Source organism: Chenopodium quinoa, unplaced genomic scaffold (genome assembly GCF_001683475.1).
Source record: "Chenopodium quinoa cultivar QQ74 unplaced genomic scaffold, ASM168347v1, whole genome shotgun sequence".
Classification (NCBI taxonomy): Eukaryota; Viridiplantae; Streptophyta; class Magnoliopsida; order Caryophyllales; family Amaranthaceae; genus Chenopodium; species Chenopodium quinoa.
In genome coordinates, this window is record NW_018745410.1 from 3,957,504 (window position 1) to 3,980,675 (window position 23,172).

The 23,172-nt window shown below is 35.2% G+C and overlaps 2 protein-coding genes across 2 annotated transcripts; one reads left to right on the forward strand and one right to left on the reverse strand.

Annotated features, from left to right (window-relative positions):
• The first annotated feature begins 1,002 nt into the window (after positions 1 to 1,002).
• On the forward strand, positions 1,003 to 2,178 carry LOC110713271 (F-box protein At3g07870-like). Its single transcript, XM_021891727.1, has one exon. The coding sequence runs from the start codon at positions 1,003 to 1,005 to the stop codon at positions 2,176 to 2,178; it is 1,176 nt and encodes a 391-aa protein (XP_021747419.1).
• A 6,515-nt stretch (positions 2,179 to 8,693) lies between these two features.
• Positions 8,694 to 12,759, reverse strand: LOC110713211 (transcriptional repressor ILP1-like). The gene is made up of 3 exons (XM_021891670.1): positions 11,978 to 12,759; positions 10,360 to 11,530; positions 8,694 to 9,182 (listed from the first exon to the last, which is right to left on the reverse strand). Exons 2-3 carry the CDS (start codon positions 10,906 to 10,908, stop codon positions 8,871 to 8,873), a joined length of 861 nt encoding a protein of 286 aa, XP_021747362.1. The 5' UTR covers positions 10,909 to 11,530; positions 11,978 to 12,759; the 3' UTR covers positions 8,694 to 8,870.
• Positions 12,760 to 23,172: the final 10,413 nt, after the last annotated feature.

Below are 23,172 nucleotides of genomic sequence, written 5' to 3' on the forward strand. Positions count from 1 at the left end.
CTTATAATCATATTTATATTGATATAATCACAATTGATATCTTATAATTATATTAATATTTTGTCCAGTAACTGTTTTCTTATATTTGCACGCATAAGCACACATTCTGCAATTTCTAAAGCTTTTCGACTAAAATCAATACACTAAAACTACGAACAACGAACTCAGGAAAGAGGAAAACCAGTATAATTAAGCTATTGTAAAAACTAATCCCTAAAAATCAAATCAAATACAAAAATACCTCTTAAAAATGAAATTTAAACATTAAAATTGAAAATCTAAAGTTAAATTAAACAGAATCGGACGATTTACACAAAAATTGAACTAATTAATCAAAAACCTAATTAAATACCTTTGCAAGGCCGCCCAACTAATGATCGTAATCCTCTTCGTTTACTCCAATTTGATGATCGTATCGCCTTCACCATTGTTGATTTTAATGAACTTCCTTCTCTCGCCTTCACCATTGTTGAAGTGTACAGAGAAGAACATTAAAGGAGGAGAGAGAAAAAGAAGAAAGAAGAGAGAGAAAATGATATGTCAGGAGGAGAGAGGAAATTAAAAGGAAGCTTCCCAAAAAAGAATCTGTGATAGTCACGTGGGAAGCTCGGTCCACAGTAATATTAATGTGGACTGGGTTTATATTAATTCTAAGTCGAGTTAGATTTTATGAGTCTTCAAACAACACAAAGATGATTTCGTTCCAATAAACTAGGGAGCACTACCTCTCCTTACAGTGAATGGGTTAATTAATTTTACGAGTGCTCTTTTTTTTTTTTTTTTTTTTTTTTTGGGATAACGTTAGTTAATTTTGTTTCAGTTAGTTGGTAGTTAGTTTTCCCGCCCCTTAACATTTGGAGCTTCTCTTATAAAAACCCCACAAATCATTTACTCATTTACATTAATCTCTTAATTAGATTACACAAACACTCCAAAACTCAAGCAAATCTCTCATTTTCTTTCTCTTCACAACAACCCTTTTCTTCCAACTCCCTCGTTATAATGCAAACCCAGAAAATGAAAACCCAACCCGGTGACGCGTTGCCGGAAGACATATGGAAGGTGGTATTTCAGAAGCTGCCGGTGAATACACTTCTTCGATTACGAGGCGTCTGCAAATCTTGGCGTACAATAATCGATTCCCCTGCTTTCATTACAGAACACTTTCAACATTTCAACGAGAATTCTTACAAGAATCGCTTAATACTAATTGAAAGAATTGGACACCTGGAATGGACTGATCAAGTAATCAGAGTTGTTAACTTCAGGCTTGAAGAAATTGCCCAAATTACTACTATAGGTAAAGATTGCAGGGTTTGGGAAACCTTGAATGGTTTGTTTTTGCTCCAAGATAATGATTATAAACCTACATTGATTCCAAATTTGAGGTTATATAACCCCTATGTTAATAAATCTTTGGATCTTCCTCCTTGTCCGCTGCCCGTCTTACCCATTGACATGTTTGTTTTGGGGTTTAATTCTTCCACTAAAGATTACAAGGTGATTGGATTTAGAGTAAAGTCTTCCAAATTAGACGAATTGTCGTCAGAGATCAAGGTTTATTCATGTAATGATCGTTGTTGGAAGACCAAGAATGTTCAGATGAATGATGCAGTTATGTATAGGGATATACTATTGCGTGATTTGCATCAGCCTCATTTCTGTCAAGGGGCTGCGCATTGGTTGGTGAGAGATGTAGATGACCTGTTCGAAAACACCCATGTTCTTTCCTTTGATTTTGGAAGAGAGGAATTTCGATGTGTTGAATTGCCTGCTGAGAGCCGGCGAATGAAGAAGTTTCTGTTTATTTTTGGCAAATGTTTAGCAGTGTTTTGTTTTACTGCTGAGAGAACCGACGTATGGATAATGAGAGAGGATGATGGGGAGCGCGTGCCCCAAAACCGATGGCAACTGTCCGATACCAAAAATTCGAGTTTGGATGCATGTACCTTCAATGAACTGAAGAATTTTGGAATTGGTGCAAGGGTTACTTATGATGAACAGTGTGGTAAATTGTTCGCTCTGCGTTTGGATTTTCGTGAATCGAATCTGATGTCTTATAGCATTAAAAGCCAGCAGATGGAGAATTGTGGAAGGATTGTTGATAATCGAATACGTTATGCAGATACTTATGTCGAGAGCTTAGTGAATCCTCTAAAAAAATCCAAAGGCGATTAACAGGTACATAAGCATGGCTTCTATCAACTTACAAGCTGTTAGCCACTTGAAATTTTCAGAATAAACCAATTAGAGAGTACTGTAATAAACATTTCTTAGAACATTGTTTGATTTCTTTTGTTGTGATATTAGGACAATTTTTGTACTGCTTCCATTCCTCGGAATGTCCGAGTTATGTGACCTTAGAGACTATTGTAAAAGTTTCATTGTGTTTGTGACTTTGATGTTCGTTCTTCTTCTAGATTCTTTATGTAAACATCATGCAGATACAGTTTGTCAGTTTGATTCATTAAAGGAACTGTTTGGTGCTTTATTGTAGATGTGAATTGTTGGTTTCTTTTGCTATGATTTCATATGGATTTTGCTGTTAGAATGTATCTGAACATAAGCAGGGGACAGTGTATAATCATATATTTAATTCACAGGAACAGATTACGATGTCTATAATTTAGTTATCTATAATGGTAAACCTAGCAAAATAAGCGGTGACAACTTTAAGTGTATAACTAGTCTCGAAATAGTTTCCAAGATTTGTTTTCATGAAATCAGATGGTATTTATTTATGTATTTAGACTACATGATTTCGGTGTTACTGATTTAGGCGAGATTGTATCTTTGAAATCTAGAAATCTCAGAATGACACGCCATCGATTTATGTTAGCTAATATAGAAGCATAATTTGGGAAAATTGGATGTACAACAACTAAAATGATATGTTTAAGAGGCAGAACCAAAGAGCATAGTAGAAGAAGGAGATCTATAGGAACAAGACAATATTTGGACTAGACAAGTGCAACAAAGTGAATCTCTCGTGACAAGAAGTGATTCTCTTGTAAATTTGGAGAAAGATGTCATCTATTGTGCTATAGTTGTTTGTAAGTAGGCTGCAAGTTTGGTTGTCATTCATTAAAGCAATGTCTCAATTAAGTACTGCTTTGATAGTACCATCGTTTGCTTTGTGAATTGTTTAAATTAATGTACGATTAACCCTATGTCAGAAAAGAATTGTATAGATATATGTTAGTGTTAGGATATGTGTGTGGAGTTAGTCTAATTCATGGAGGCGTAAGGGTGAAGTCTTGGAAGAAGTTCGACCGAACATACCCCGAAGGTATTCCGAGGTTCGGTCGAACCTTTTTACAGTAGCTACACGAGTTCATTTTCCAGCGGTGGTGTGGCCGAACCAGGGGGAGTTCGACCGAACCACCTCATGTTCGGCCGAATACGGGGTAGCTTCGGTCGAACCCTCTGCTGCTCTGTTTCGACGGTGCGATTTCAGCCCGTTCTTCTTGTTTAATTGCTAGCCCTTGGATTGTCTTTGTACTCCTAGACTATATATATATTTTTCTTAGCCTCTTTATTAATTCATTCACAAATATAAACACTTAGAGAGAGTTTATGGGAGATTTGTGAGGAGAATTGGAATTACATAAAATTCATGCTTGTAATCTTGGTTTCATTCATCATCAATACTACTCCATAGTGCAAGGGTGGGTTTTTTCTCCCGGTTCTTGGGTTTTCCCACGGTAACATTGTCTCACTATTATTTGTTTTAATTTCTTCATGGTTGTTCTTAGTTGTTGTGCTTGCTTGTTATTCATTGTTGTGGGTTGATTGCAATTAGTTTGAGCCCTTAATCCTTTCAGTTAGTACTAATAAACAATGAATAGAGAAATGTAAATTGTTAATTGTGTGTGGGATGAATTTAAATACTTGTAGTTTATTCTACTAGTTTTAAAGGGCATTGATGATTTATTGTATAGATTGTTTGAGAAAACAAAATAAAACTCCTCATATACTAAGTTCTTGTACTTTTTTTTTTCAGGAAACTACAAGTTAAAAAAAATGATTTTACAAAGTACAAAAAACTAAGTACCCGTACTCTGTAAAATCTTTTTTTTTTTTTTTTACTTGTACTCATAAAATCTTAATTAATAAGTAAAATTTTTAAAAAGTAAAATTTATCAATCAACTTCACCCCTTTTCTTTATATGTAGTAGCGACGTAGCTTTAGTGAGATACTCCCTTAATTTTTCTTTTAGGTAAAACGTTTTTCTTCAGCACATATATCAATGAAACTTTGATCAATAATATCTGTAATTATAAATGAATAAAAGTTTTAACAATTAAAAATTAAAAAATTATTCACTGAAATAATTTTTATAAGAAATATATTGTGTTAGTCCGGACTAACAAAATATTTCGTCAGTCCGACCTGACAAAATGCGGAATTTTCATATCCTTAATTAGCGGAATGATGTCCTCTATTGACTAGATGGTATCATTTATTAACTGGATGATATCCTTTATTAGATGTATGATATCCTTTATTGACAAGATGATATTTCTACTTGCTGAACGATATCCTTTACTAACTAGATGATATCCTTTATTGACTATATAATATCCTTTATTGGCTGGATGATATCCTCTATTAGGTGGATATTATCCAGCAAACTAATAAAGGATATCATCCAACCTAGAAATGATATCATATAGCCATTAGAGGATATATATATATATATATATATATATATATATATATATATATATATATAAATGATATAATATATGCAATAGATGACATCATCTAGTGTCTAGATGATATCATCCAAATTATAGATGATATCATAGAGCCAATAGAGGATATCATCCAAGCTATAGATAATACCATGAAACCTATATAATAGAAGATATCATTAAACTAATACAGGATATCATGGAACTAATACAGGATATCATCTTGACAGTGGATGATATCATATGGTGTGGTTCCCGTTAGTTATTAGGATCTTGTAGTTTACTATGGATGAACAATGGGGCAACCCTACCTTGTTCAATTCTCTCTCTAACTATCACAATTTCAAGGAAAAAAAAAAAATTTCATAAAGGAGACAAGTATTGAGACGATTACTCAAAGCTTAGGCTATGTAAGCACCGGTGGATAAAAATTGATATAAGTCTCCGAATGAAACGACTTACACTAGAATACTAGGAAGTAAACACTTGTGCACAGATTAAACACTTGTGACGGTTTGGGCACAAATCGAACAGGGTGGGGTCGCCCCGCACTTGTCTTCGGCTAAATACAAAGGCATACGTACCCTACCGCAGACATTGATTGGAAAAAAGAAAACCGCGTGGAATACGTATCTTATATAGGTTTTAATCCGATGCTAAAGACGTGGTATTAAATATTTCTGTTTATGCAACCGCAATATTGGCAGATTGATACAATAAATTGTGTAGGGATTGAGTCTCTATACATCCTTAATTGTGTTAAAATAAATTTTGACAAGAAATTTTATTTCAATACGAAGTAAGATATTGTATTGGTGACAAACAACTTTAATCGGTATCATACTCTAATTTATAGTAACAGTAAACATTAATTGGTATTCAAATAAAATTGACATTGTGACGGTCAGGGCACTAATCGCACAAGGGGGGTGGGGTGGGGTGGGGGGGTCTCCCCGCACTTGCCATCGGCTGAATACAGAGGCACACGTACCCTACCGCAAACGTCAATTGGAAAAAAGAAAACTGTGTGGAACACGAGCGGTGTTTCTCGATGACCATAAAATACATCCGCGTTCCTTAGTCCCTATCGAACTCGTAATCGCTCGAACTTGCGAAGTTGTATTTTTCTTCCGATGCCATGCTTAAACGATAAAGCCGTACCGATGTGCATACGGCTAATAAGAGGAATTTCCACGGTACAGCTTCATTTTCGGACGAAGTTGTTACGCCGGCGCTTGATCACATATAGTTAGGCGGTCGGCGGGATTTCAAGGTAGACGGAGTGAACATGTGCCTAAGCACTCCTCTTTGTGATTTCGACTGCTCTCGACGTTCCCTAAAATGTTCCAAGAAACTCGTCACTCACTCATGGGTGGATATGAGAAGGCTCTGTTGGTAACTGGGCTTGCATTGCTCGTTATTGTAGTACGCGAGAAATAAGAGGATGAGCGGTTTCACGGCTTTCCCTTCGCCTTTGGGCCCATCTGAGGCGACCCTCAAGACTGGGTTAGCACTTCGGGTACACTGGTTTTTTGAATTCATTGTCGCCCCTGCATGAAACAATTACATTTCCCTTACCATTTACCAAGCGCCACTTATGTAGTTACTGCTAAAGCAAATGCTGGTACCGAACTACCCATTTCATTGTCGTACGACAGTGAACGGGGGCGGTCGTGAAGCTAACCGAGGAAACTTGGTCACAGACTAAAATTTTAAGCCAGTTCCTTGAAAAGGGATACTAAACCCGAAGCTGTTGTTACTGTGACCACATCTAAATGACCCAGAAGATAATCAGCTTCGTCGCTCGTTTAAGTGATTAGGCCTACACCCAACAAAAATGCGTGGAAAATAAAGCATCCCTACGGAAAACATACAACCACCTATATGCACACCGTTGGGCACGCTCACGTTCCCGGTACCTGAATGAAATGATTAAATTTCCCTTACCAAGCAGCACTTATGTAGTTACTTCCGTCATAAAAATCGTTGGTAAAAAGAGTTGCTTATATATATATATAAATATATCGGTAAAAATAAGGTTTAATCGCAAAATTATCATTTTTGTTTGGTAAAAATAAGGTTTAATCGAGAAATTATCATTTTAGTTCGGTAAAAATACTTGTAGTTTAGTAACTGGGAATTATTTAGGTGCAATATAAAATACAAAATTTAGCATTGGCATAGACATTTTCGTGCAAATAATACTACAAAAGGGACACTATTATATAACTAAGGGATATAATGTCGTCTGTCTCATTGGAGGGACAATTTTTTGGTTACTTTTAAATTTTAAATATTGTGAATAAATTAAACAACGGTGCCCACTAATTTATTTTCTAACAACAGCCGGAGTGAGGCTGGTGGTGTGGGTCCCGTTATCGGGATCTTGTAGTTTACTATGGATGAACAATGGGGCAACCCTACCTTGTTCAATTCGCGCTCTAACTATCACTCAAGAAAAAAAATAAATAAATAATTGTCATAAAGGAGACAAGTATTGAGACGATTACTCAAAGCTTAGGCTATGCAAGCACCGGTAGATAAAAATTGATATAAGTCTCCGAATGAAACAACTTACACTAGAATACTAGGAAGTAAACACTTGTGCGTAGATTAAACACTTGTGACTGTTTGGGCACAAATCGAACAGGGCGGGGTCGCCCCGCACTGGTCTTCGGCTAAATACAAAGGCATACGTACCCTACCGCAGACATTGATTGGAAAAAAGAAAACCGTGTGGAATACGTATTATATATAGGTTTTAATCCGATGCTAAAGACGTGGTATTAAAGATTTCAGTTTCTGCAACCGCAATATGGACAGATTGATACAATAAATTGTGTAGGGATCGAGTCTCTATACATCAAGCGGTACTAATGTAATTATTTCCGTTATAATTTACACTTAGGTACTTGTGATCTATCAATCAAATTTGTTTAGTAACAATTATAAGTGGTCAACTCAAGTATTTGTATTACTTTGTTTCCAGTATTTGTTACTGATTTATTATGAAAATACAGTGTTCGACTTATTCTTTTCGACGTCTTGCTTGCAAATCGACATTTCAGCCATTTTAATTGCCTGAATGTTCCTTAAAGCTTGAATATTGAATGACTATGATTAATTATAATGTTATCCATTATTGACGAAACATATGTTATTTTTACCAACAATGTAAAATTTCAGAATTTATATTTTTACATTGGGGGAAAAATTTCTCCATTGAACTTGAATGTTAATGGCTACATCAAACAAATTAGGTGTGAAAAATTAGCAAATCCACTATAATGTTAATAAAATCATCATAAATCAGTGTTCAAGACAAAATTAAACTACTATATGGAATGTAAATTTCGTTGATTATACACCAATAAAGCTTCAATTATTCTTATTGAACACCACCAAACCAAATCATAATTCATTCTGGCATAAAAATTAAAATATTAACTATAAGAAAAGATAAACAATAGGATGAATTGGGGAAAACAACCTAGCGAAAAAGATCAACATTACAAATAAATAAATAAATAAATAAAATAAAATAAAAATAAAAATAAAAATAAAATTGGAGTAACTGCAGAAGATGGCGTCGACAGAGAAGAACATAACCCCTTTTTTTGGGTTTCTTTTTGGAAAGCCAAATTTTAAAAAAAATTAAAAAAAAAGGAAAAAAAATTCCAAATTCAAAATTTGCCGGTTGAAATTTTGGGAAAAAGTTCAAATTTTGGCTGGAAATCTATACTTCCTCGCCATGTCATCTTTCAACTATGAGCATATTTTAATAAAAATGACTCATAAATATATAAGTATATGGATTGGAGGGAGATCTGAACATTTAATAACTGCAATTCTTTAAAAAAAAAAAAAAAAAAAAATCAAAAATCAATCCTATTATTTGCTAATTATGATCATCGAGATAGTACATACAAGCAAAAAAAATTAACTATTGTTATAAATTTTAGTTATTTAATTATTTTGATAATAATTATGCCTTTATTTTCATTATACTATAAATTTTATACAAAGGATATGTCTATATAATTTTCTTACAAGAACATGTTTATATAATTAGTCAACACTCAAAAGTTGTTTCATAAATAATTTTTTCAATGAGAAACTATTATAAATTATAAACAAATAATGAATAAATAAATAATAATGAATAAACCTATCTACTCAATTACAAATGTAAAAGAAATTATCCCGAGCATTGCGCGGGCCAGACACCAGTTTTGGCTGAAATTTTGGTTTTTGTTGAAAGTGGGCCCCAATTTGTAAGCCAATGAGAGGCTGCCAGCACATGTTGTATGTGGGCCTTCACATACTAGCTTTGTATGTGTAGCCTTTTCCCGAAGTCTTTGCACAAATATATATTGCTCTCCAGCATCAGATGATGACTTCTCAAGCACAGTGATATTCGTCAGTGATGCAGATAAACTTTCATCAACACGAGCCAGTGAAGTCATGGTTTTTGCATGTGTTTCCTAAAAACAAAGAAAGGGAGCAGAAATCAAGAAAAACACATGAGAACACAACAAGGCAAAGAATGAAAACTTGCAGCGTTATTATGTCCACAAGCATAAAAGGCGTGTGGAAACGGATGCCTAACATCTACGTATTGCAGAACAAAATTACACCAGGGTTACAGTCCTTACAAATGGCCATCATGACTTCATGTGTCATGATTCAGCAAAAATACCACCCATTTTTTTAATAACAAAAAAAAGTTCTTTTACGGCTTGATGCACATTACTGATAGTTGGCATAAAATAACCAGTATTTACAGTTTATTACAAAATAGAATATCATCAAGTTAAAAATAAGACTAGACCACAAAAACTGTAATTCAGATTAACATATATATGTAGAAGACACCAAAGTATAAGCATCTTTAGTTCCTTTTCTTTCTTTCTTTTTTTAAGATATGATGAGAAGCAGTCCTTTGACTCAAACCCATAGGACTCTAGGGACATTGTGAGGAAAAAATCACTTCTTCACATAAAATGTAAGGAAAACATCTATATTTAAAATACAATTATCTTTTCTTAAGCAGATGGAGGAAATTCTTTACCGGATAATGGACATTTCATTCTCCACCTTGAGCCAAAGTATATTATTTTTATCAATCAAGGTTTTCAAATAAGTTAAAAATAAAATTCACCCATTATCAGGTGGAAAAACTATGAACACGGGTATGCCTCTTGATCACAAATATACTAAAAAAAAAAATAAAAAAGATTACAAGTCTAAGATGAATACTCTTTTTTCTAACTTCCTTAGGAGTTAAACAATAACACAAGCAAGTGTTCATTTGTGATGAGGTGACAATGGTTGGATTGTATTTTATTAAATGTATATATGAGCACAAATCCATAACAACTAAGTAAAAGAAAGAAAATTTATTGTCCGTGTAATACTTCTTTTGTTCCATTTACTTGCTCCAATATTCTTTTTAGGTATTCTGATTTACTTGCCCTATTCCTTTTTAGCAATTAAAAGTTCTCTACTTTTTATCTTAAGTTGGGTCTCACACAGTTATCCACCCAATTGTTTCTCTCTACATCTCCACCCCTGACTACGATCTAGAATTTCCACAATACCGCGACAAGTTTCTTGAAAAAAAAAATAATAATAATAAAATAGGAAAAAAATTACACATACCTTAAGTCTCTTCAAGTTATCTTGAAAAGCTTGTTTGGCAATTTTAGCCTGCTGAGATATGGACATTGTCCCAGCACCCTGTACACCACCAATAGCCCCTCCAATGCTAGGTGGCCCAGCAGGAATACTGGGAACAGATGAATGAGAAATTGGTGATGCGTACATGTAACTTTGAGGTTGAATAGATGATGCATTTCTGCTAACTTCGGTAGGTCCTTCCATTCTCTTGCCTAGACCTTTCCTAAACTGCTCCTCTTCCCATTTTCTCTCTTCCTCGACATCGTCATCATCTTCCAGACTACTCTGCCCAGCACGCACTGGTCTTTCATCTACATCCTCAAATACACCCTTTCTGGGACCATCTATCTTCTCACCAAACATTACAATTCGAGTTTGGAATTCTGGTTCCTCATCACTTAACCCCTCAGCAGCTCCATGATTGCTTCCAGAATCCAATGATATATAATCTGGTGCTGCAGCCCGTGATTGACGAAGTTTCTCCCTCTTTGCCCGTATAGCATTAATTGTTGCTTGATCTAGAAGATCCATATCCTTCTCCCTCGTCAGAGAAGCATTCTCTTCTTTTCTTGAAGGTTTGTCTTCATTGAACTCATCACCAGCACTCCCAGTTTCTAGAACTGGTTTGACAAGACCCTTGAGAACAATTACAGGCTCTGAGGAAGAACTAGGTTTCGTGTCTGATGCTGCCGGTCTCGGCCTAGAGCTAGCAAGGGTTTTGGTATTCTTTTGAAGCTCAAGGAGGGCTTCTTTTGTATATTGGCCAGCTTGAGGTTGAACGTTGGAGGGAAGTGAAGTCGAGGAAGACCCACAACGATCCTTGACAGACGTAATACGATGAGAGGAACTGGACTTGGAAGGACGGGATGAGGAAGATTTTTGTGGACGAGAAAATGGGGTCTCATTTTCTTCATCTTCAGCAAAACTAAGAAGCTTTTGGTGGCTTTTCTTTGGTTTATCATTAGAAGCTGCAGCTTTGTTCAAAGACGGCTTCGTGGGAGTTTTAGATGGATACCCATTACCGCTAGATTCATTATCTTCATTGTCATCACCTACTCAACGACGAAATTTTTTGGATCTAGAGCTCATTGATACCACTGCCAAAGCCCCCTCAATAATCCCCAATCAAATCTAAATGTGCAATAAAGTTTACCTGTTACAATTACGGTCAGCAACAATAAGTAGACTAAACAAGCACATAAATACAATTAAGGTCTAATTTCATAATTGAATCCTAACATTAAAGGGTTGTGCAATACATTAGCAACCAAATTTGATTGAATTATCTCGGAAAAACACATAACTTAGGGATATTTGATTCAATAATCTCATAATCTTATTTTATTTTGGTTATGATGGTTTCATAATCTTAGAATTTAGAAGCAATAGTTAAGATTTTGGAACCCTACAATTAATGCAGTGACAATCAGGCCCGTCCCTGAAAAGAGCTCTGATTTCATAGTTAAATCCTAACATTAAAGTGTTGTGCAATACATAAGCAAGCAAATTTGATACATAATTATACTGATATTTGATTCAATTATCGATCTCATAATTTTAGGGATATTTGATATGATGATAACAAATACAAACAACTTACCTCAGAAGCTGCTTCAATGGGGGGTCAAGAACTAGATTCAACGGAGAACGCCAACTGCGCTTCAATGGAGAACGTTGAGTGCGCTTCAATGGGAGAACGTTGAGTGCGCTTCAATGGTTATCTCATTAATCTAAGAGAGAGCAATTCTATGACCCGTCACAGTTATTCAAGGTCTAATATATAAAGGAAAAATACAAGTTTCTCCCCGAGAGAAACTTGTAAAGAGTATTTTTGTCAATTCCATAGATAAAAGAAGGGCTAAAATGTCAATTTAGTTTTTTGCCTTTAAACAGATAGTACATAAAATAAACGGAGTATGCTTCAATCTACTTCAATGGAGTTCACAAGTCACAACCAGGCTTCAATGGAGACATCTAATGGAATTATTTAATTAACTTTTAATTTTTTAATAAAATAATTTTAATTAAATCTTTCAAAAAAAATTCACCCACCACCCTGCACCACCACCTCTCCCCTGTTTTCTTCACTCCCCTGCCATCACCACCCAACCAACAACAGCAGCACCGAACCACCCCCGCATCTCCCTCACAACTCCACGTCCTTACTCCCTCACTATCACCACCGCCGCCACAATCAGCACCACCTCCAAGCACCATCAATCATCATCCCATGAATCGCCTCGCCAACCACCACAACAACTCCCATCATCTTCGCCACGCCAACAACAAGCAGAGCAGCCACCACGACTGCTGCCTCCAATCGCCACCAATCACCACGACTGCTGCCTCCAATCGCCACCAACAAACCTCAAGTAATCCCCAATTTGTTTGGAACTGTTCGCGGGCACGCATCCAATAAAATAACGACCGATGGCATGGTAACCTATAAATATAAGTTACCAACCAATTTTTGCCTGTCAAAATTCAACGCCCATCAAAAGTTGTAATATTAATAATTAATCGAAAGGTTGTATTATTAAAAAAGAACCCGTCAAAGGTTGTATTATTTTCCGCAATTTTTCCTAAAAAATAAATAATACACGTGGCTTGCAAACAGATGAGCTACTAGCTAGATTAACTCCCGTGCATAATAAAAGAATTTGTATTTTTGTAAACTTCACAGACATATCAGTCCAAATATGTACATAATTATTTGTATTACATACGATACTATGAACATAAACCAAACTAAAAAAATAAAATAATATAAACAAAAGAAAATTCACGTCTACAATAAAATTTAACGAACTTTGTAATTAGATGGAGTGTATAAAAGGTTGATTTGTTTTCCTTAGTTTTTAAAAGAAAAGGTAATGAAAACTAAAAAGTTTAATTTACTATATTAAATTACTTTGCAATCAATATTTTAGATTTTTATTAAAAATATGAAAAGGAAAAAAAAAAACTTTAGACGGGAAAAAAATGAAGGAGAAGCTGACACATGTACAATTTGAAAAAAAAGTGATGATGTTAGCGGTTGTTACTTTAGTATATTTAGTTACTTTAGTATATTTAGATGGTGGTGACTGGTGAGAGAAACATTCTTGTTTCTCACGGAGAGTAATCTGGGCAGACCCATAAATAAATGGGATGAGTCGTTATACGATCGTTCAATTATGGGGCAGCGCATACCTTTTAAGGGTTTAGAGTAAACCAGTTTTAAAAAGTACGGCTGTACGAGTTGTTGTTAGGTTTTGATGATAGATAACAAATGATGATTATCTAACTAATATGTGTATTGAGAAGAGCATGAACAGGCCATAAAGCATGAAAAATGTTGATTACCAATTAGATCATTATTGAAGATTACAAAGTATGAATCGTGCTTGAGTTCCTCAGGGGAACACAAGAAGAAGAATCGTGCTTGAGTTCCTCAGGGGAACACAAGAAGAAGAGTTCCTCGGGGGAACACAAAAAGAAGAGTTCCTCAAGGGAACACAAAGAGAAGAAGTCTAAATGTTCAAACGTTCTTTTAGACTTTATATGCAGCTACTAAGAAGCACTAGAAGTTGGTTCTTCGACGAAGGGAACAAGCAGCAGTTCCTCAATGGAACAAAGAAAGAGAAGTTCCTTTGAAGGAACTAGAAGCTTTGGAGTAGAAGCTTCATCATAAAAACATGAAAACGACAGAAAAATAGGAGTATATTTTTCTAAGAATCATTTAAGTATGTTGGACAAGAGAAATTGTTTGGAACAAGCCTAAGGAACTAAATTGGAGCTTTAATCTAGAAGGAACTGAGTCTAACAGCTTGGAAGGAACTAGGTGACCAGTCAGTTCCTTATGGGTCAGTTAAAGAAAAACAAGTAACGTTCTTTTAATGAATGAGTTTATATTTAGTTATTTTTCTTTAAAAAGATAAAGTTTTTAAATGTGATAAAATTAGTCTTCGAAAAAGATTTTTACTGTTATTGGAAAACAAATCTTTGATTATTATTTTACAAAAAGATTTTATTTTGTTTTTGGAAAATAAATATCTTAAATATTATTTTACAAAAATATCTTTTTCATCAAATAAGATTTTAACTGCTTACTTTATCTTCTCTCCAAGAAATCAGTTTTCCTGATTTTACTCCACGTTCAATGTAGTGCATAAGTTTTGACTACCACGTTATCACATTTCTCTACTGCCCAAGTAATTGGCAGTTACCTAAAAATAAGGGAACTGATTGTTAGTGGAGGATTTAGTGGGAATAGTGGTCAAGTCTTATGCATGCTATAAAAGGAGAGTTAAGTTTTAGTTTCAATTTGTCTGACTTTAGTGAGTCATTCCAAATTAGCGTATATCTCAATTGGAAGAGCAGTAGAAAAGAATTATATTTTCTCTCCACGTTTTTGAGTCAGTTCCTCCAGGTTCCAAGTTCCTTACATATCTCAAATTGTCAAACATATTAGTTTTATACATTATATCTTTTATATGTATTTGAGAGTTGTTCAAGGGTTTGAGTGAACTCTTGAAATGGGGAATTTATGAGGGTTTGAGTGAACTCTTGTATTGGGGTGAGAAATTGAGTGAGTTCTTTGTATTGAGAGAAAGAGAAAGCTTTGAGTTATGTTTTAGAGAAAGAGAAAGATAGAGTTAGGCTTTGAGCGAAGTCTTAAGTTAGAAAGAGAGTTAAAGTGATCAACTGATTGAGGGATTAGTTGATTGGGGAACTCGGGTTCATTGAGGAACTCGATAGAGGCTAAAGTTCCTTATAGGTTGTAACAGAGTCGTCGGCCTATTTTAGTGGGATGTTTTGAGTCAAAAACCCTTGGGGTCGAGGTTATTCACTTCCTATTTGTCCTAGGAAGTTTTCCTCGTAAAATCTCTCTTGCACTATTTCTCTACTTTCGTTTAGTTTCTTTTATTTCCGCAAAAAGTGATTAGAAACCTCCATACTAAAATTCACCCCCCTCTTGTAGTATTTCATCTAAATAACACAAAATTATGTTATATACAACACATACTTGATTTACAAATGAACTCATAATTCTAAACTTTCACCATAAACAATAAAACAAGCTCCAAAACAAAATTGCTTCACAAACTAAAGGTAGAAGTATAAGTGAAACCAAGGCTGGAAGGCTTGTATTGTGGTTAGAGAAAAGAATGTATATGGCTCAAATGGGCTAGTAATAGGGGCAAATGCGAACCTAATCCAAAAATTGAAAATTAATCCTATAAAAAGAGAAATGTCTTTGTCATCCCCTAAAGTGGCTCAGTCGCGATCTTGGGAGCTAAAAGTCAAGTTCTAGATATGAGAATGCAATAGCCAAGGATCCAAATATGCCGCTCAACAAAGTATAATGAAGGCTTGAACAATTATACCTCACTAGGGATAGCAATAACTAACTCTTGATTTCATATCCACTATAGAGAGCAACTCCATCTTACCACAAGCAAGTGAACTAGAGCTTCATGGTCCCAAAGTTCTTAGCCAACTAGCTTAGCATACCATATCTTATAGTCAACCTAACACATTCTCAAACCGTGCACACCTCTAAAATTTAGGAAGAAAGCCATTCATGAATACAAGTCCAAAAGTATTCTGTCCAAAGCAAGAGCAAAAGAAAACACATTGCAAATTTTCCTTGATAGAAACAAAAATCTTTTTGTGATTTTCAAGATAAAGAACATGGAAATGCATATACAAATGTGCATGGCATATATGAATCAACATCCCACCAAACATGATAGAATACCCTCCCCCAAGCTTAAATGAGACAATACACTCAATCATAAATCAAATAATCCATGGGAGGGGAAAACAAGGAGATCAATCCAACAACCCAACATATGTCTTGTTTCAAAGCCACTTTAGGTATCAACCAATGGAGAAAGAGCAAGGAAAGATATTACCGGATTTTAGGTGGGTGTATATACCCGCAAATGACCCAATTAAACTTTTCAAAGCCACCTTTCTCAAGAATTGAATCTTGTTTTCCATATGCTAGCAATTGTGGTGCCAAAGTTCCTTGACTCTTGATCCAAACCAATGCACCATAGTATATCAAGTTATGTACCTAGAAAAAGGCACCCAAATATTTCCATGAGATAAAATCTATTCTAAAAAGAAAAGAAAATGAAAGCAATAAAACACGGGTTACTTTCCGAGAAAGGCTTGCTTAAGGTCCAAGCTTGACTGCTCTAGTAAATAATATTGCAACGATCGCAAGAGCTTGTCAAATGCACTACTACACATCTCATAAGATAACAAGTAGGCAAATGATATAAAAAGAGCATGCACCAAGATTAGTGCACACAAAAGAAAGTGAAGAGGGAGTTGCCAAGAAGAAGAAGAATCAAAAGAAAATTCAAGAAAGTAAGAAGAAGAATAGAAAGCTAAGGCAAACTCTCTTCACAAAAATCTTTTTGGGTGGCAAAATCACCCTTTTCCTCAATAGAAGACGAATGAGGGACATGAAAATCTTCATAGGCAAGGGGGTCCCAAATAGGCTCATTAAAAAAGGAAGGAAATGATATAGGAGTGTAGGGGATATGGTTGAAATTCCTTGAAAAAGGGACATGAGAGGAAGGGATAGGAGCAATAGTCTCACAAATGGTATCTTCTTCACCACCATTCCTCAAATCACCAATTTGAGCATGAAAATCAATCATAGAATCCTCAAAAGAAGAACACTCATGATCATGATCTCCCTCAAACATCCAACTTCCAAGAGAAACTACATAATCCCCTTCACTACAATCATGAACAACAACTCCCTCAACTTCATTAAAGCCAAAAATCTCAGCCATGCATGAATGGATGCAAATTCATTTCAAAATCATATCTCTCACATGAAGCATTCTTAATGAACTCACTCAAAAGGCTGTTGGTTTTCATTTGACACTCAATAAACACATTGGACATAACCTCAAATGAATCCAAATACTCATGGATAAAAGGATCACAATCATGGACTTGAGACTCATCAAGATGGGAAAGAGGGTTAGGATTTTCAAAATCAACACTCTCTTCATTCTCAACTCCTTCACCATCACTCATATGTTCACCAATGGGATCCTCACATTCTCTTGGTTGCTCAAAATCATCATCATCATCCTCAACACACACATTAAATTGGGATTTTTCACAAACAAGAATCAAGGGTGACAATTGGCTTTCTAACTCTTCTTTTCTTCTCCTTTCCTCCTCAAGACGCTCCTCATTCCTTTTTTTCATTATCTCTAATCGACCTCTCATAGAATTAAGAATCATTTTCTTACTAAGCCCAAGCTCATTATCAAGTTCAATGCACCTAATTTGAGATTCAAATTTAGCAATAAGGGATTCAAAAGGTGTAGAAAGTTGAGGCTCAACAAGAGAAGACGAAGTACAACCAAGATTGGAAAAATCAACATTAAGATCATGAGCATATACATCAAATTGGGAGTGGGGGCACAATAAAACACATGAGATTCATCATTAAGGGAACGAAGCACATCACGAGAAGGAATGGTAAACAATGAAGAATATTGAAACCCACCATTAGCATCAACTTGAGCATGTACCACATCATCATGAACAAAAGAGGAAATAGAGTTGAAATCATGTGTTCTAGGTTCACTTAAGGGATCACGTAACAAATCATGGGAATTCATGCTAATATTAGAAGTATCAACACATTGCATATCAAAAATAGAATAATGATTACCCTTATTATAGACATCCCAAGCAAACCAAACATAAAAATCCCAAGCATCATCAATTGATAATACTCTAAATTCACCATTATGCATGCATTCAACTTCATCCCTAGTTTGCTCATTCAAACCAAAATAATAAATTTCACAAGCCTCCCAAAGACTAGAACAATTAAAGTCTAAATATCCCTCAAGTCTATTGAAATATTCACAAAAAGACTCATTGTCATATTGAGGAAACGAGTTACTTGCCATTTTTTTTACAAAAACAAGGAAAAAAAATAAAATAAAAATAAAATAATATAATACAATAAAACAAAAGTATACACAAAGACCTAGACTCAAGATATAAAAAACAATCAAGCATTGACACCGTTCCCCGGCAACGGCGCCATTTTCAGCGCTGGGAAATTAGGTCGTTGATTGATAGGGTAAAGTCGTGTCCCCAAATTAAAAGTAATTCCTAAATCCTCTAACTAATGTAGATAGGGAAGTAGGGTCGAATCCACAGAGAAACGAATCTTTCTATTCCTAATTAACTATTATAATCTAGATTATGAGGTAACCAATATTTTTATTTGAATAATAAGCTAAACTACGGAGATCAAGAATAAGGAGAAAATAATATATAAAAGGATCTAGGGCGTAGGTTCACCAATAAACAATATTCCAGGGTAGAATATAATAATCATTCATCAATGCATACATTAATCAGATTATAAAAGGGCTTTCGCTACGTATTATAATCACACAATTAATTTACCGGTATTAAATCTCATCTTTCGAATCTCGACTTAACCATTTATAAATTAACCTGCCTATTGAAACTAGACCTAAACATTAATTCTCATCTATCGAATCTCAAATCAATATTGTTAAACTCATGCATAAAAGATCTGCGCAAATCTAGTCACAGAGCATTAAATCAATCAATAGGAAATTAATCTAGCATTGACAATTAACAACAATAATTTACCCCTTCATATTATTTATGGATCCCTACAAACCCTAAAAAAAAACTACTCACGCATAATAGAAACTAAACTAATCAAAGCAATAAAGCAAGACATGATTAAAGGAATATAATAAACAACTAAGATTAAGAGAAGAGAAATCGTTACCAAACAAATCTTGAATTAAGAATAAATTAAGAACAAAGGTTTAAGAGAGAGAAAATCTAAGAAAATAATTAAGAGAGTAATAAAAGAAAAGAGTAAAAAGGGGAGAGCCCGCAAAATCGTATTACAGAGGAGTATTTATACTCCGTACAAATCCTAAATTAAAACAAACTAAAACGACGCTAATCGCCTCCTAATAAATACACGCGCCCGATCAGCCGGGCACCGCCCGATCGGGCGTGCCTTTTTGCTCGATGTACTAATCTCGCGCCCGGCCGGGCGCGTCACCGGGCGCCAACCTTAGCTTCTCCCACCCGGCCGGGCGCGCCTCCGGGCACCAGCCTCTTTGGCCGGGCGGCTCACTTGGGCCACTATTTAGACTACGATTGGGCTCCAATTCTTCGGGCCAATCTGGGTTTCCTCTTCTGGTCTTGAATACTCGGTCCAAATGCCCCGGTATCACCTATACCGAGCCCTTAATCACTGGTTCGATGGCTCTAACCGGCCCTGGGCTATAGAATCTGGTCGTGCTTCTCCAATGTTCGTGATTGCTCCAAAATATCTCGGGAAAATACTCCAAAAGCATAAATCCCTGCAAAAGTCAACCAAATCTACGAAAACACTAGAAAACACCAATTAGTAATAAAAGTGGCTCTAAAGAGCCAAAAACACTACTAATTATGAACAAGGGACGGGGGTAAAAATACTATATAAAATAGACACATCATTGATTAACCTCCTCACGGCCAAACAAAATTTATTATAATCCTAAACTAACCCCTAAACAAGTCTAGTGGTAAGTTCGGAGTCGAACCATAAGGAACGGTAATGTTAGATTGTTCTCGATCTAATGCTTAAGCTACGCCGAAGTCAGATTATGGATAGTGGACACTAAAACTACACTAACACACATATAAAGATCAAGATATTATAAAGTTTACTAGGGGAAAAGATCCACTTTGAACAATTAACAAGTTAATGGGAATCTATTTGATAATCAATCATGCAAAGAAAGAATTAAAATGGGAATTAATTACACTCAAGAGCAATCTCTTAAATTTCTAGCCTAGATCCCTCATTGACTAGGTGCATAGAAGAAATTTACCCATAATGCAATCAAATATATCAATTCTAATTCACAATCCCTTGTCAAACTAGATCTAATATGCAATTAAGTTTGCTATCTTGGGAGATCAATCCAATCTAAAACAAACAACATGCCATCATCAATTCAATCAATTTAATAACACAATTATCATCAAATTTATCTCAAATAACTCAATTAACCATAACAAAGCTTCACTCAACACCTAGTAGAAGGAAATCTACTCAAACATGATTAACAAAGCAATTAATAAAGCATAAAGAGAAGAGAGAGTAAGAAATGCTCATTGATATAAAATGGAGATCTTCAAATCATCAAATTCCTCCTTTGATTATCCAAAATCCATGAAAACCATTGTATTTCTCACTTTCTCTCTCCAAAATTTGAGAGTTTCTCTCTATAAAAACCTAAAACTAATCTATTTATAGCCCTTACTAAATTGCCTAGGAAGCTCCGCAAAAAGTCGAGCAGCGCGTAGAGGAGCGGGCGCTCCAATTTCGTGCACGGGCGCTCCTAGCTGCAGAAAAATACGGCAGAATCGTTCCAGAAAGTTTGGAGCGGGCGCTCCTCACAGGTGCGCGCCCGCTCCCCACAGGCTGGGCAAACTGCTCAGCTTCAAATGAGCATATCTCCCACGTTTTGCATCGGAATTAGGCATATGACCTGTCGTTGGAAAGCTCTCGAGATAAGCTTTCATCTCCAATTGAATTCGCCCCAAAATGTTTTGTAGATAAAAAGATATAGGCGTTTGAATTATGATCTTTGCAAATCAAGTGCACATTTCTTCATTACTTGTTCTTTTATGTTTTATATTTCTTCAATCTTGAGTGCAATGAACTTATCCAAGTGTTCCTAAACATAAGAGTAAACCAATAAAGTTTAATCTAATGTCATAAGCCACCAAAATATGTAAGAAAAGCAAATTGAGCAATAACGACATTTCACACACAATCATGACAAATGTAGTAAAACGTTATTAAAACCAAATAAAAAGATAGAAAAACTATGAAAAACTAGAGCTGGCAATCGTGACCCAGACCCGATGACCCGACCCGAATGACCTGACCCATGACCCGAAACTAGTGACCCGAAATTGACCCAAAACCCGAATCAACCCGACCCGACCCACACTCGACCCGAAGTGGATCTGACCTGACCTTGACCCGAAACCAGAAATGACCCGACCCGAGATAACCTGACCCGAAGTTGACCCGAGACCCGAAATGACCCGACCCGAAGTTGACCCGACCTTTAAATTGAATTAATTGACCCAAATAGCCTCGAAACCCAAAATCACCCGAACCAAAATTATCTTATACCTGAAATGACCAGAATCTATTTAAGTTAAAGACTTGACCTTAGCAAACCAAAATAGAAATAAACCGTAATAAAATTAACTTAGGGCTTGTTTGGCATCATTTTTGATTTTTAGTTTTCTATTTTTTTTAAAACTAAAAACCAAAAACAGGAAACAAGAAAAAGATGTTTCCACTTTTCTGTTGTCAGTTTTCAAAAATATATTCATTTTAATAAGTTCAAATAATTTTTTATTCATTATGTGACATAAATCATATACTTTTAAAAACCAAAAAACAGAAAACCACAACGATGCCAAACGAACCCTTAATTTTTTGTATTAATCTGTAATGTGTAACCCAATGTATCACTCAAAATTGCCCCGAAAATTGACCCGACCGGAAAATTGACCCAACCCGAACTGACCCGACCCAAAATTGACCCGACCTGAACTCTACCCGAAGTGTTGACCCGATACCCGACCCGACCCGATTATCAGTCGACCCGAAATCAACCCGAAACCCAAAATGACCCGACCCGACCAGAACTTGACCCGATAACCTTTTGAACCGAACTTGACCCCACCCGAAATGACCCGACCCATAACCGACCCGAATGACCCATTTGCCAGGTCTATGAAAAACTAACTAGAAAACTCCTAAAAATAGCAACATAAAAGACACTTATCAATATATACTGACTTTGGTGAAGTGAATACTGAAGAAGAATTTTTAAATTATTTTTTCCATCTTTCTAGACAAAACTTGTATCATATAAGATCAATAATATATATTTTGCAGTAAAAAATAGTATATAAGATCAATTATTTTTATTCTAGTATGAAACTATTATTTTATTACTTCGTAATTAAAAAACCTTTAAAATTTTTGGTGAACTAATTGCTTTATTTAAAATAGCAAGACAAAGCAGGAATATTTTAATTTTAAGGTGACACGTGAAGCTATTTTTTAAAGTGCCCTCCGCTTTAGTATAGCTGTAGAAGATAGATAGATTGTGGTTAATAATCTTTGTAATAATAACTGAATTAATTTCAAGAGATGAATTGTATTTGTAGCATTTTGACATAACAATTGTATTTGTAGAATTGAAGGATAGAATTTAAGATCACTTCCTATGAAGAAGTTGTCGGTGTAGATGATTTAAATTTTTATACATATTTTGAGGTGTCCTATGAAGAAGTGGTCATTGTTGTCTACACCATATATTTCAAGACGAAATTTACAAAATCACACATAATGGTCAAACATATGCATCGGCAAGCGTGTCTAGTCAAAATGTTGCAAGTAAATTGGGTCAGAAGGAGTATAAAATTAATAAAATACTTCGTAAGATTTATGTTGGGTCATCTCATCGAGAGAAATTAATTAAATATTGTAAAAGATTTTCAAATAAGGAAAAAGAGCAAGTCCTAAAAAACGGTCGGAAAAGAAAACTGGAGCGTATTTAAAAACGGAGAGAGTAAATTCTACCCATTACTCCCTCCGTTTTTAAATACTTGCTCCACTTTCTATTTGCGGCCGTTTTTAAATACTTGCTTCATTTCCTTATTTGGAAAGTTTTACAATATTTA

What these genes read in the sequence shown, in the direction of transcription:
- LOC110713271 (XM_021891727.1), top strand. Translation starts at nt 1,003, where the DNA reads ATGCAAACCCAGAAAATGAAAACCCAACCCGGTGACGCGTTGCCGGAA.
- LOC110713211 (XM_021891670.1), bottom strand. Translation starts at nt 10,908, where the DNA reads ATGGATCTTCTAGATCAAGCAACAATTAATGCTATACGGGCAAAGAGG. An exon ending in ATAACTTGAAGAGACTTAAG is followed by an intron (nt 9,183 to 10,359) that starts GTATGTGTAATT and finishes CTTTGTTTTTAG; the next exon opens with GAAACACATGCAAAAACCAT.